At 42.8% G+C, this 14,947-nt stretch overlaps 1 protein-coding gene across 1 annotated transcript in view; it reads left to right on the top strand.

The window, feature by feature from the left end:
• The window catches only part of CCDC38 (coiled-coil domain containing 38), a gene marked incomplete at both ends in the record, with an annotated part of 46,474 nt that overhangs the window by 21,307 nt on the left and 10,220 nt on the right, over positions 1–14,947 (top strand). Inside the window, 6 exon segments of the mRNA XM_079714244.1 lie at positions 4,544–4,592; positions 4,594–4,648; positions 4,651–4,689; positions 9,152–9,209; positions 12,314–12,383; positions 13,935–14,086. Coding sequence (XP_079570370.1) covers positions 4,544–4,592; positions 4,594–4,648; positions 4,651–4,689; positions 9,152–9,209; positions 12,314–12,383; positions 13,935–14,086 — 423 coding nt within the window.

Genomic DNA, 14,947 nt, shown 5'->3' with positions numbered 1-14,947 from the left:
TGCCTTATGGCATTCCACAGTGCACTTAATGGCTCACTGTCATTTCCTTTTAGAGCCTCATATAGGGGTTTGGCCATGAGTCCAAAGTTAGGAATCCAAATATTACAAAACCCAGCCATTCCTAAGAATCCTAGCAACCGCCTTCTGGTAGTGGGTACAGCTACCCTAGCTAATGCTTCCCTTCGATCCAGCAATAAGGGATGATTTCATTTTGATAACTCAAATCCAGGGTATTTTACAGTTGGTTGAGAAATTTGTGCTTTTCCCCTGGAGACTTTGTCCCCAGTCTGCCAGAAAGTTTAAAGTGAGGGTTGCATTTTGGTCTGAAGCTTCCTTAGTTTTACTAGAAGCAAAGTATAAGGATTTGGCATCACAGGATGTATGTCCCCTACAGTTTGGTTAATGGATTTCAAATTCTGTACAAAATGATAATCTCTGGCCCCGGGTTTTTGTACCAGCAGGATTGGAGGGTTATATGGGGATTGACGAGGTCCGATTAATTGGCATTTAAGAAAGGTGGTTATCAGAGGGTTTATACCTTTCTTTGAATGCCTGTTTAAAGTGTATTGCTTTAAATTTGGAGCCTTGGTGCCTGGATGGAGTTTTACTACTATTGAGTCAGGCATCTTGACTCTTCCTGGCCTTCCTGCAGCCCAAACATCCGCTCTTACCTTTTGTGGAATTTCCTCAAGGACGGGTCTCCCAGTTGTAATAGTGCAGCTCAGAGGGCACAGGTTTGATCTGGGAGTACTTTAATGCCTGGTGAGAAAATCATTTAATTTTGTTAGTAGATCTTGCCCCAACAAGGGAACAGGGGCATCAGGCATGTACAGAAAGCTGGGCTTTAAATATGTTTTTTTTCCAGTTATATAGATCAGAGGTAGAAAAGGGGGGAGTGCACAGACACCAACCCCCTGGGTTGACCTTGGTCATCTAGATCGGCAGGAACTTGTCTTAAGGGATATTGCCCTGCCTGAGGCAGAGGACCACGTGGACTGAATTGAATACGCTGGCATGTACGGGGAGGGGAGTTGATCCCTTCTGACTGTCTGGTAAGGAGGGTACGAGGGTAGAGCTGGTTGTGGCTGTAGGAGGATTGCTGGTAGAAGTCTTGGCACGCCACACAGGACTTCCCCCTTCATATGACGGGAGGGCCACAGGGCGCCCAAGGCGGAGCCAAATGGAGTAAGTTGAGATCATCATTAGGCTCTCACTGCAGGCAAGACAGGCTTTTTCTGAGGGTCTTGCCTCTGAACCATGATTTTACATCTATTCTGCAAATTCTTATTCTGATATAAAGACCTAATTTGGTTACGCTGCTGAAAAAATTGCAAAATAAGTTATAAAAAACAGTCAAATGACTTGTACCTGCTTCCTCTTGATCTGAGGAAAGTTGATATTCACAGTGCAAGGCAGAGCTGATGGTAGGATAGCCAAGATTTCTCCATGTGGAAGTCCATCCTCTGGAGGAAAAAAAAGCCCCTTCGTGAAGCAGGAACTCTGTTGTTGGCTGACCAGGCTGCCTCCATCGTTGTGCTCCAAGTACTTTACTTCTTGGCCAGCAAAAACACGGAAAAGCCTGGAACAACTGCCGTTAGCAAACGCCTGCCGCCTCTTCCCAGCCTCCATGGATTAGGCCTGACGCCAGTCTTATCAGACTCGACGTCCGTGGGATGCAATGCTGGCTGCACCTGGAAAACCCTTGAGTTCATGGGAGATGAAGGAAAGCACCAGGATTTGCCAATCTGGAGCTCAGGGCACACTTTGTTCCTTTGTAGGAAGCACCTGGGCACACTCGGGGCTTGCCCCCTCAATGACTCCACCTTAGTGCTGATTCTGAGGGGTTAGCTGGCCCCCCTGAGAATGGACGTTTGGAGAGAGTGTGCAAACAAGCAACTCATAAGTCAACAGTTAACCAGTACCCCAGGTTTCAAACCCAAGAGCCGAGAACAGTCTACGGATTGCAAACCTCTAGAAAATGGCCTTCCCTCACTCCCCCCGACCCCACCCCACCCAGAACAGTAGACAGCCTCAAGAGGTGTGAGGGAGAAAGCAAGAGCCGTACAATTTGGGAACCAATTCCATCTCCTAGTTTGGTTTCTGGAAAGAAGCAAGCAAATGCAGTAGTGACTATTCACAACTTGGCTGTATGAATTCCCCCGAGAATCCAATGAGGAATCAAAGATGGCCAGCGTGGATGTGAGGGTTCCCTTAGGGAACAATGGAAACTTTCCAGTAGAGGTGATTGCCAAGAACTGTGGCTTGAAAGTCACGCATGCTACCAGCTGCTGAGGAAGCTGCCCAGCAGCTCCAAGACTGTAGTCAGAGGCTCCTAATAATTTTCCCCTGTGTGCTAAGGGCAGGCTTGCCTATTGCAGAGGGGCCTGTGAAAGTCCAGACTGTCTCCCTTGCCAGCTCAGAAAACTTACCTGATGAGGAGGAGGATGAAAGAGGTGACTGTACCACCTTGAAGAAAGTGAAGTGAGGAGGCTGTCTTAGACTCCGTCGGAGCTGAATTTGAGAGAGGAATTCAGGAAGATACAGGCTGAAATACCCAAGTCCTCACTTCCTTTCTGAGCATGTTGGTGTTTAATCTTCCTGGTAGACGACCAAAATATTTTACCTCCCCAGCAGAGATCACAGAGGAGCTAATCTAGACGTCTGGGCTATTTCTAGGTGGAATGCATTCAGCCCAAGGCCTCCATGTATGTAGCCCATGGCCTTAAGCACCACCACCAATGTTTGTTCCTCCAAGCAAACTTTCCTTTTATATATAGAAAGACCTAAAAGCAGTTCAATGCTAACTCCCTGTTAGTTTGGCTCATGCAAAATAGGGTTAAAATTCTCAGTAAGGGAAAACCAAAATGTGTCCAATTATATAGAATTCCTTTAACCCAAGAACAGGGTATGTGCCTCTGGGATGGAGGATTTTCCTGCTTTACACGCCCTCATTTCTCCTTTACCCTCTCACCCCAACAAGGTAATCAGGGCTGGTTCCATTAAGAATATACTCATGTATCAATACCTTCAGGCAATCATATTAGGGACAAGTGAGAAAAAAAACCCTACACCTCCATAAGGCAAGGTTTCTAGTCAGGGAGCAATGTCTTTGGTCTCCTGAGTCAGAGGGCCCTCATTCATATCTGGTTTAATAAAGTTTTGCTACAGTCATACAAGAGCCAACCGCTATCAGCCAATCCTAACAAATAAAACAGTTAGACATAGACAAACACAGATAAACAATGAAACCAAAGGCCTGGGACTCTAACCGAGGGTTTGGGACTCTAACCCCATCCTTTGAGTACCTCAGTGGCTAGAACCTTTTACATTGTCTCCCTTAGTGTGGGACTCTAACCCATGATCTTAGCCTTGGGACTCTAACCCAAGGTTAGGGAATCTAACCCAACAAAAATCTCCCCAGGTTGGAGCTCTAAACTATAATCCCAACAAGGTTATTAGACAGGCACAGGTGCATTTTAATGAGCTTACTCACCCAAAAGACCTCTGATCCAGGAGTTGCTTCTTTTCTCAAAAGTGAAAGTAGCACCAAGGAAGCTGGAGTGCCAGGCTGGGGAAGCAGGAACCTGACAGGTGACCCTCTAGACAGATTCGGTCTAGGTGGCCACTCTGGATTGGTGGCAAGGCACACACTCCACTAAGGGCCACAGTGCCTCTGGCAGGCACTCAGAAAACCTATGTCCCTTTGTGGTCGCCAAAATTTTTCCAGGCAAGGGCTCGCTGTCCGATGCGCATAGAAGCCAATACTATGGCACCGGCTTTTGAGAAAAGAAAGAGCTTTATTGAGAGGTTGACAGGCAAGGAGACAGATTTGAGAGCCTTGCCTCCTGTCGTCTTGCCACTCAACCTCTCAATACAGCTCTTCCTTTTCTCAAAAGCCGGTGCCATAGTATTGGCTTCTATGCACACTGGGCGGTGTGTCCTTGCCCAGTAAAACGATCATCAGTCTATTCTATGTGTGCATATCCTTGGGCATGTTTTATTCAAATAACATTCCTACAGGTTTCCTTTTTATATATATATAAATTTATTTATTTATTTATGGCTGCATTGGGTCTTCGTTGCTTCTTAGGGGCTTTCTCTAGTTGCGGTGAGTGGGGGCTACTCTTCGTTGCGGTATGCAGGCTTCTCATTGCAGTGGCTTCTCTTGTTGTGGAGCATGGGCTCTAGGCACATGGGCTTCAGTGGTCGTGGCACATGGGCTCACTAGTTGTGGCTTGCGGGCTCTAGAGCGCAGGCTCAGTCGTTGTGGCACACGGCCTTAGTTGCTTTGCGGCATGTGGGATCTTCCCGGACCAGGGCTTCTTAACCACTGCGCCACAAGGGATGCCGTCCTACAGGTTTCTTGCCTCTTGTCTCACATCTTATTGAAGCCCATATTTTTATGGCCATATTTACAATATTTGTTAAGCAAATTATTATTCAAATACATGACCAAGAAAATGAATTTTGTAAAACCTTTTTTAAAAAATGAACATGCTTTCACACAGGTACATCTAATCATATCTATATTTCTTTTGAGTAGTGAAACAGCAAAAACAGAATTCCTCCTTAAAGAGTACATGAACTATGGATTTTTTTCTGCTGAAATTGTCTCCAAAACGATGGCAAATCCAGCAAGCAATGAAAAGGTGTCAAAGAATAAAGAAAATGTGAATGTCATGCTTCCAAGTATGATGACAAGTAAGTCCCATATTCTTAAATTCAATTAAGTAAATATCCCTAATTCTAAAATATTCTGCCTCTATGTTTGTTTTTTATTAAATCGTCAGAATTTTTATTTTAAGCAGAACCTGAACAATCCCACTATCCCACTATCTCTGATATTATAAATTATTAATTTGGAAACTCAGGTTAATTTCAGATATGAAGCAATAAAAATATATACATGGAGAAACAGAAAATACTTTATTTGTAGATAGTATGATAGCATACCTACAAACCTCTCCCCAATCAAAAACCTGGGAAACAAGTTGACTTATTAAAGCATTCTATAGAGTAAGTGGACACAGAGTCAATTATACTTTATTAACCTAATATGTCAAGCTAAATAGATTAACTTTATTAATTAGAAAATATACAAGGGAATTAAATCCAAGAAAGCAATAATGACCTTAATTGTGTGACCAGGAGATTTGACAAATGAGAAATGTGTCATGTTTTTATATAGGAAGGTTGATTTTGTAAAGCTGCCAACTTTTCTGAAATTAATTATAAGTTTTATGGAATTATAATAAAAATGTTACAAAAAAATTGGTCAGGGAGTTGGGTGTTGGGTTAGGTAGAACTTTGCATAATGATTCTGAGGTTCATCTAGAAAGATAAACAAATACTTTTGAAGCAAGAATGTAATGGGGGGCTTCCCTGGTGGCGCAGTGGTTAAGAACCCGCCTGCCAATGCAAGGGACACAGGTTCGAGCCCTGGTCTGGGAAGATCCCACATGCCGCAGAGCAGCTAAGCCCGTGCACCACAACTATTGAGCCCATGTGCCTAGAGCCCCTGCTCTGCAACAAGAGAAGCCATCGTGATGAGAAGCCCGCGCACCGCAACAAAGAGTAATTCTCGCTTGCCGCAACTAGAGAAAAATCGCGCGCAGCAACGAAGACCCAACGCAGCCAAAAATAAAATAAATAAGAAAATGAATTTAAAAAAAAGAATGTAATGGGGGTGTTGTTACTTATCCTTTAAAATGTTATATATTATCACAGAGTCTCAGAAATTAAAACAGGATGGTACTGGCATTAGGAAGCCAGCTCAATGGACCAAGAATAGATCCTATTACATGTAAGATTTCGTAAGTGATGAACCTAGGGTCGCAAATTGAAGAAGACTTATATTTCCAGCAACCTTGGGGTAACAAGGACCAGACTTACCCTCTTGCCTGAAAAATATATGGAACAACAGTTTTAAGACATCAGACATCAAGGAGCAAAGCACAGTAATCCCTGAGGGAGGGGAAACAAATGAAATGAGTCCTGTGCTGGCCTCAATGTACTGCCTGGAGAGCATTTCCAGGACACAGCAGTCCCCATGGGTTGAAAAGGCAGAGCTGGGGGTAGGGAGGACATGGTGGCTGGAGTTCCAAGAGCAGAGTACTGGAGGGGAGAGAGCCACACAGAAAGAGGGTTCTGATGGTCTGCATTCTTCAGCTGAGAGCTGATCCTGAGCCTTAGGTGTGAGAGCTTTCACGCTCTGAAATCTGCAAATTACAAATCAGGGAGAATCTTTTTCCCAGAGAGCCGGTTGTTAAACATTTATCAGCACACCAGGGGTGGCTGCTCTGCTCAGTTCTCTTGTGTCCCTCACTATGCTGAGTGCGATTAAATCAGATCATGTGTATAAAGTATCAAGCACAGTGATGACACTGGGTTAAACTCAATACATGATGTTTGACAAGAGAGAAAACCCATGAAAGAAAAACTGAGAAGTGTTTGCATTTGACAACTTAAGATTCAGTGCTCCTAGACTTGTCATCTAACTAGAGGATGCTCAGAAAGCAGTGCGTCTCAGTCCAGAGGAGTGAATGGCTAACATTCGGATTTTAGCGGTTCTGACAGACTGATATGGGAAAGAGAGACCTCCTCAGGCCCCCCAGGTCAGTTCTCATCCATCCCGCCTGCTCCAGAGACCAGCCCTGGCCGTCTGCATAATACATTTGCTGGTTACCATGTCCCCATCTTAAATTTCTGTCCCTGGAAGTTTTCACAATAACTCTACCTTCACCCTGAAACAAAGCTGTCATCCTCAGAAGTGTTCCCCCCTCCCCACCTTGTTTATTTTCTGTTCTAGAATTAAGTACAAGGAGAGGAGAGGGTAACATGGAGGAGTCCAGGAGGATACCATTTTCAGGAGACTCTTCTCTGGGAAGGGGTAGCCAAGGTAACACTGGAGCTTTGGCACTTCACTCACAAAAACAAAGCCAGAAAAGGTGCCCATCTCAAAGTGGAGATCCAGGACTTATAAACTAACCTGGAAAACAGAGGGTAGTGTCCACATCACCCTTAATCCTGGGGAGCTAGGAGTTCTGTTTCTCTCTCTCGACATTATTACAAAACTCAGAGAGGTGGGCGAATGCACAGCACTGGCAGAGAAGTCAGGGGCAGAGGATCTGGCACGAGTTGTCCCTGGCTGACTAGCACATCCCCTGAGGTCCTTCCTGGCTGGACCTCCTCATTCCTCTGGTTCAGGCCTGCCTTCTGGTATTGATGGACCCATTCCCAGGGCCCAGCAAACCAGGTCAATGGCAACCAGGTGACTGCCATTGGCCAGTAACTCAGGGAACTGGGAAAACCGAGGAAGCTCTACCATGCCCATAATCAACTCCAAGAATGCCTTCAGCCTCAGCCTGCCCTGCCCTGTAGTCATTCGAGTTTGTGACACACACACACACCCCCGCCCCGCCCCATGCAGGCTGACTTCTGGTGACTCCTTTTCTCCTTTATCCTGCTGTCAACCACTGGAGGTATTTAGTGGTGCAGGTAAAGCTCAACAGTGCAATCTGCCTGCCCAGAAACAACCCTGATATAAGTGCACTTGGCCAGCGGATTGAGAAAGTGAGTTCCTTCAGACTGTGAGGCCAATTAGGACCCAAATTATTTAAGACATATTACTTTGCCTGTTAGAGGATCTGGAGTAGAGTGTAGGGGAGGGGGGTGGAGGAAGTGGGTGGTGGGGTCAATGTCTTCTTCTCTTTAAAATCTTGACTATAGAGGTCACTCAGTTTAAATAACATCCCTTGACAAGACATTTTAGTAATATGTGTTCCAGTATCAGTTTAAAAGCTTAAGATGGTAATTTATGGCAGTGGTAGAATCCACTGGTTCTTCATCCATTTTCTTTTCTTCCCCCACTCACCACGTATATATTGGAGGCATACAATGTATTGGGTTCTTTTTAAGACTCTGAGTACACAAAGACCAATAGGACATAGTTCTGCACCCTAGACCTATACAATACAATACAATACAATAGGGCAAATGATACAGCGGTGATAGTGATGGGTCTGGGAGCAAAAGCAAATAATGGATCTATGCCTGAGGCATTTAGAACAGTCTTTATATATATATATATATATATATATATATATATATATATATATATATATTTATTTATTTATTTATTTATTTATTTATTTATTTTTGGCTGTGTTGGGTCTTCATTGCTGCACGCGGGCTTTCTTTAGTTGCAGTGAGCGGAGGCTTCTCTTGTTGCGGAGCTCAGGCTCTAGGTAGGCGGCCTTCAGTAGTTGTGGCGTGAGGGCTCAGTAGTTGTGGTGCATGGGCTCAGTAGTTGTGGCACATGGGCTTAGTTGCTCCATGGCGTGTGGGATCTTCCCAGACCAGGGATCGAACCTTTGTTCCCTGCATTGGCAGGTGGATTCTTAACCACTGTGCCACCAGGGAAGTCCCAGAAGACTCTTTAAGAGGAGGTGATGTTTGAGCTGGATTTTGAAGAATAAGTAGGAACTTCCCAGGTAGAGGGTGGGAGAGTGGGATCTGCTGTGGTTTCAAGACAGAATAGCAGAAAGGGTGATTGAAAGTCATGAGAGCACAGGCATGAGGAGGCATGGCCTGGCTGTGGGGGGGACCTGGGGGTCAGTGGATGCAGAGACCCAAGACCAGTTTTGCCCACTTCTCAGTTTCAGACCAGGGTCAGGCCCAGACATTGGTGTCAGGGGAATGAGTGCATGGGCGACGTGTATGGGCCTATGGTAGGTTTCTCCACAAGATGTAATAATTGAAGTCCATCATTTTTATTTTATATATTGATCTTTTAAAATCTGTGATTAGAAATATGTATGATTAGGTAAAAATAGAACCATGGTTTATATTTCACCATTTATGTCCCTGATTTGTGACCTTTAATAGTTTTGCCATGTTTTTGATAAAATGCACCCCCCCACCCCAAACAGTACCTTTGATTTTATGCTTGGAACCAAAAGTAGTAGAATAAAAGAGCTCTATTTCCTATACGATTATTATTCTAATAATAATTTTTAAAAAGTAATGGGCATATCGGTGCAGAAAAAATGAATATCCTGTACCAAATAACAAGGACTCACTTCTAATTACGTTACTTTTTTCACTTCCACCATCACCAGTGACATGGACTTCGCCTGGACATTTTGAACAGCAAAACTGCACAAGATGACCACTCCCACCCTAGAGCAAAAGAAATCATCCTTATCAAAGTACAGTACATATTGATTAACTCTCTTGGAAACTGTGAATTTTTTTTTAAGCAAATATTTCTTTTAGCCTTTCTTTAACGTATGTACCATGTATCCACACCCACCATAACAGATGCCGGAGGTAGTGGTTCCATGTGCTCCTGAGGTGACCAAGTTCTCATAGGCCTCCCTGCAACCTTTGATGAGGGCCTACAACTGCTATTTGCAGAAACTGCCTGCACCCTGCATCCTGGGTCTTTGCCTCTCAGAATTCACTTCCCAGTTGTTTGAATCCACTGCTGACTGGTGTGTTTGCAATTTTACCATGTCATTCAAAATTGCTGCAATGAGACTATAAAGCATTTTTTATTTCTTCCCTTATTTGATTATTGACTCATTTATACTCATTATTTCATAAACTGGTAGTTCTCAACCCTAGCTACTCCAGGGGAGCTTTTAAGAAAATATATTGATGTCTAGGATGGGTACACCAGCCCCAAAGGAAGGATCTGGGCCAGCACTGTATTATCCATGACAAAAGCCAACACAGACACTGTGCTCTGAATTCCAGGGGCCCTGAGGTGACTGCACTTCTGTGGCATTTAGGAGTCACTGTTTTGTTGTGTTTTTAATTAAATTTTCATTTTGAGATAATTGTAGATTCACACGCAGTTATAAGAAAAAAATACAGAGAGGTCCCACTACGGTTTACCCAGTTTCCCCCAATAGTAACATCTTACAAAATTGTAATATCATATCACAACCAGGATATTGACATCAACAGAGTCAAGATACAATCAAATACAGAATATCATAAGGATTCTTCATGTTGATGCACACAGTAATACTCAAACGTCACTTTCATTCTCTCAGAAAGCTCACCACTCTCCTATTCATTTACTCAGCACATATTTATTGAGTGCCCCGCAGGGCCAGCAATAAATAAAAGACAGTCTCTGCCCTCCAGAAGCTTATCTAGTGAGGGAGACAGACAAGGAATTCATCAGTTACACTATAATGTGATAAGGCTATTGGAAGGATAAGCTCAGGGTGCCACAGGCATGCAAAGGAAGGACTCTCAGCCCAGACAAGAGGTGAGGGACTGGGAAAGCAAGGGCAGGATCAGTGAACACCCTCCAGATCAGCTGGCATCTAAGCTGCTCCTGGTGAGGAGGACGGGTCAGTGAGGACACGCTCTGGAAGAGGGAGGGGACTTCTGGGACAGGGGTGACGGCATTTGGCTCTGTTCAGAATGGCTGGGCCGTAGGGTGCAAGTGGGCGAGGCTCGAGGGGTAAATAGGTATTGGATCACGAGCAGGGAAGCAGTGGTGCCATCCAAAGGAGTCTGTTTTGTTCCAAGTGCCCTGGGGAGCCACTGAGGGTTTTAGCAAGTGTGTGAGAGACCCAATCAGATCTGCATTTTAGAAAACTGGATATGGTGGTATTTTAGAGAATAAAATGGACAGAGATGAAACTCCTAAATGGACAGGCCAGTTAGGAGTCTGTTGTCACAGTTCATCAGGTGAGAGATAATGGACTGCCTCAACCAGACAGTGGCAGCGGGAACAAAGAAGGAAAGGCTGTGGGACACATCAGGGAAGTGGTATTGACAGGCTTCCCCTACACTTTGGGGGAAGTGTGAGGAAAAGAGAGTGGCCACAGATAACTCCCAGATTTCTAGTGTGGCAACCGGGTGTATGATGTTGTCATTCAGCGATACTGGGAACACAGTAAGGGGAGCAGGACTGGGAGGAGGATAAGGAGTGTGATTTTGGATGTGTCTGTTTGAGCTCCGCAGGGGACACCTAAGTGGATACTGGTGTCCAGTTAGAGGCTGGCCATTGAAGTCCAGAGCTCAAGAGGAGGAGAGAGAGATGTGAGGGTCAGTATATTAGCAGTGGTTGAATCTGTGAGAGAGGATGAGATCAGCCCAAAAGAATGGTTAGAAGGAGAGGCAAGAAGGTTGAGGAACCACAGACCCAAAGAAAAGGAACCCCAAAAGGTAGAAGAGTATCAGAGAGGTGGGAGAAGATTGATTAGAAAATGCTATCACTGAGTCCAAGAAGAGTGGCATGGACAGCAGTACCAAATGCTTTCTCAGGGGATGTTTCCCAAATATTCATTTACTTCTATGGCCCTTTCTCAGTTTTCCTACAACTTATTTCCCATTGCCTAACGGCAGCTCCAGGTAGGTTATTTTGTCCCCTCAAACTCAACATGAACAAAGCAGATCTTAATCTTGTTCTTATCCCATCCTTTAACCGTTTTCCTTCCTGTTAGTGCAACCTCCATTATTCCAGGCTCACAAACTACAAGCGTTGGAGTCATCTTTGTCTCTTCTGTTTTGGCCCCAGTAGCTCTTTCTATTCTTGGTTCCCATGAATTCTTTCTTTCATGCATCTCTAGATTCTCCTCCCAAGCCCCACCCATTTACTCACTTTCCCCATCATCACTACCCTCTACTTGAAAGTTACTCACCTCGATCACACCAACAGCCGCCTTACTCTCTCCTTAGTCCCTGCCCCTTTTAATATTCCAATCATTTTCAATTTATCCTTCTTAAAGGATTTTTCCAGAGCCACCTTAAAAGCCATATAATTATTCTTTAAGGATGTACCTCATCACCCGCCCCCACAACCAACATTTCCTCAGCCTGATCAGAAGATATTTTAAAAGGTAAAATCTACTCTTTAAAAGACAAATATTGTGTTACTTGGAACACACATTTTGTTTTGAGCACTAGAGCACATGTTTAGTTTCTCAAGAAGACTGCCTTAAAAAGGACAAAGCAGATGTAGCAATGTAGATTGTCATGTGTTTGTTTTTTTTTTAATTTTTTTAAAATTTGAAATTTTATAGATGCACCTCAAATAATTGGTATCATGTGGCATGGCCCTTCCTTGTGGTCTGTTTGCATATGTCACCCTTGTCTGGGACTAAATCTGATTTTCTTTTGCATATTCATGGAATCCATGGATTCCTGCAATCAGCAATTCTCTAAAAGGCTAAACAGGCTATTGAAAAGAACTATGTTACAGTTAGGTTCCAAAGACAATTTAGAAATGAAAGCAAATCTGTTGACAGAAAGTGGCTCAGAAATCAGGCATTTTCTTTTTCTTTTACAGCCGAGCTGTAAGTATCAGTTCAGAAGACAGTTTGGAATTCTTTTTAGATGATGATATGGACTATGATCTGGTAACCAGATTATCTTTCTTGATTTAAAAATTGTGTTTGGTGAAAAGTATAGATGCTCATTTCTTCTTTTGAAATTAAAATGTCCTATTCCAAATATTCCACAACTTTCCAGAAGAAAATATGATTTTGATACTGTTCACCAGTTATATACAGTTCATCTTTGTCATCAGACATTTAATGAAAAATAAATGTCAGGACTTCCCTGGTGGTCCAGTGGTTAAGACTCCGTGCTTCCACTGCAGGGGGCATGGGTTCCATCCCTGGTCAGGGAACTAAGATCCCGCATGCTACACGGTGTGGCCAAAAGATAAAAAAAAAATTAAAAATAAATAAATAAAGGTCTATAAGAAGGTAACAATTTAGGAGATATACATTATCTACAATCTTCCTGTAAAAATAACCACCTTCTGACTGTTTATCATTTTACTGGGGCTAAAGGTATACTGGGTCGCTGGACTGTGAGATAAATTGACCTTCAACAAAACAGCCCTGTATGGCTACAACCCTGAATTTGAGCTACAACCCTGACTTTGAGCTAATCCCACCCTAAATACAACCACAGAAACTCAAAACGAATGAAAACCACTTGAAAACACCATCCATGTATTATGTATAACATACCTTATCCAAGTCATTTTTTTTAATTGTAGAAAAAACATAATTTACCATCTTAACCATTTTTAAGTGTATGGTACTGTAGTGTTAGCTATAAGCACATTGATGTGTAACAGACCTCTAGAACTTTTTCACCTTGCAAAACTGAACTATACACCAATTGAACAACTCCCCTATGCCCACTCCCTCTAGCCCCGGGCAACCACGTTCTACTTTACATTTCTAAGAGTTTGATTACTTTATATACCTCGTAAAAGTGGAATCATGCAGTATTTGTCTTTTCACGACTGGCTTATTTCGTTTAGTCTCATGTCCTCATGTCTTCCAGGTTTATCCATATTGTAGCAAATGACAGGATTTCCTTCTTTTTTAAGGCTGAATGGATATACCACATTTTCTTTGCCCATCCATCCGTCTATGGACATTTAGGTTACTTCCACCTCTTGGCTACAGTAAATAGGATGAACATGGGTGTGCAAATATCCAAGTCATCTTGCTAATAATTAAATTTACTTCAAGTAGTATAAACTTATACTTACAATTTTGGAAAATAGAACATCATTAAACTGTGGGGAGAAAACGACCTTCACTTGGCCTCCCGTCTTTCTCGTTCTTCTGTTCCTCTCCCCTTCCCTTTCCGTAGACCTGCCTTTCCCTTTCTCCTGCCCTTGCCTCCTCCTCTGCTGCATCCCTTCTTCCTTCTCGTTTCCTCACCCTCTTCCTTTTCCCCTTCTCTAGTAACCTTCATCTCCCCCCAACACCCAAAGTGCTCTCTTCCTGAAGGCCAGCTCTCACGTGGAAATAGGCTCCTTTGTCACTCTCTGCCCATGTCTCCCTCATAATCAGAACGGTATTCCTTTACCCCACTGTTTTTTCCACAAGTACACAGGTAGCATGTTTTTAAGCGAATTATATTCTTCATGATTGATTGATTAGGAGCCAGAACTTTATTTCCAAGAACCCGAAGAGTTACTTCAGGTCCTCACAGAGCTGGAAGAGCAGAATCTTACTTTGGTACAATACTCCCAAGCTGTAGATGAAAATCTTGAAGATGTAAATAAAAGAGAAAAACTTATACAGGATAAAATGTAAGTCATTCAAAACAAGCAGACTTATTCTATTAACTGATTTCTAACCAGAGATAAAGTCCAACTCATTTATGTATGGCCCTTCCTTGTGGTCTCTCTGGATTTAGGATGGGATTTTTGTTAATAGTTTACACTGAAGAGTGGAAAAGGTAGAAGTTCTATCTACACAGAATAGACTGGCTTTAGTTTAATTTTAGTCCCTACTTTCACTTGTCAAAATATTTTCCTAGCTAGCAATAATAAAAGACAATTTAAAAGATTAAAAAGAATTGAAATGTCACCTACTCCCTTAATTTTTGTTCAATACAGTTTTATGCTATCATCTGGCTAATCAATTCATGCTTTGGATAATGCTAATAAATGCATTTTCCTTGGCTGTGACTCTCAGCAAAAGTTTTTTTTGTGTGTGACTTAAATATTATATCATTTTATAATGTACATATTGATATATCAGGGCTATTATAAAAAAGCATTTCTGTTGGGAAGGAGGCTGGATTTGATGACTCACAAAATTCCTTTCTACTCTAAAATTTTATAACTTTGGAAAATAGCTTCAAGTTGCAGAGAATAGATCTTTATATCTACTCATTCTAAAAATGTGTAGAACCTTTTTTGGGAAGAGTCTTCTGGATCAGAAGACAGCAATCTTTTAAAATAGTTAAGTCAAACTACATTGAACTTCGGAACATATTAACTTGTTCATAAGTTAAGAACCTAAAACCATAATCTCATAACCACCCAGTAGACTACTGTATCCTTTTAATCTTTGTCTCCTCTCTCCCAGTCCTCAGTGTATGGGGCCCCCGCCCTGACAATATGATTTGGGGGGATCGGGTGGGTTGGGCAGGAAAAGGGGATCTA

Source organism: Hyperoodon ampullatus (genome assembly GCF_949752795.1).
Source record: "Hyperoodon ampullatus genome assembly, chromosome: 11".
NCBI classification, from domain to species: Eukaryota; Metazoa; Chordata; class Mammalia; order Artiodactyla; family Ziphiidae; genus Hyperoodon; species Hyperoodon ampullatus.
The sequence above is the reverse complement of the archived record's forward strand: the minus strand, read 5'-3'. Positions and strand labels throughout refer to the sequence as shown.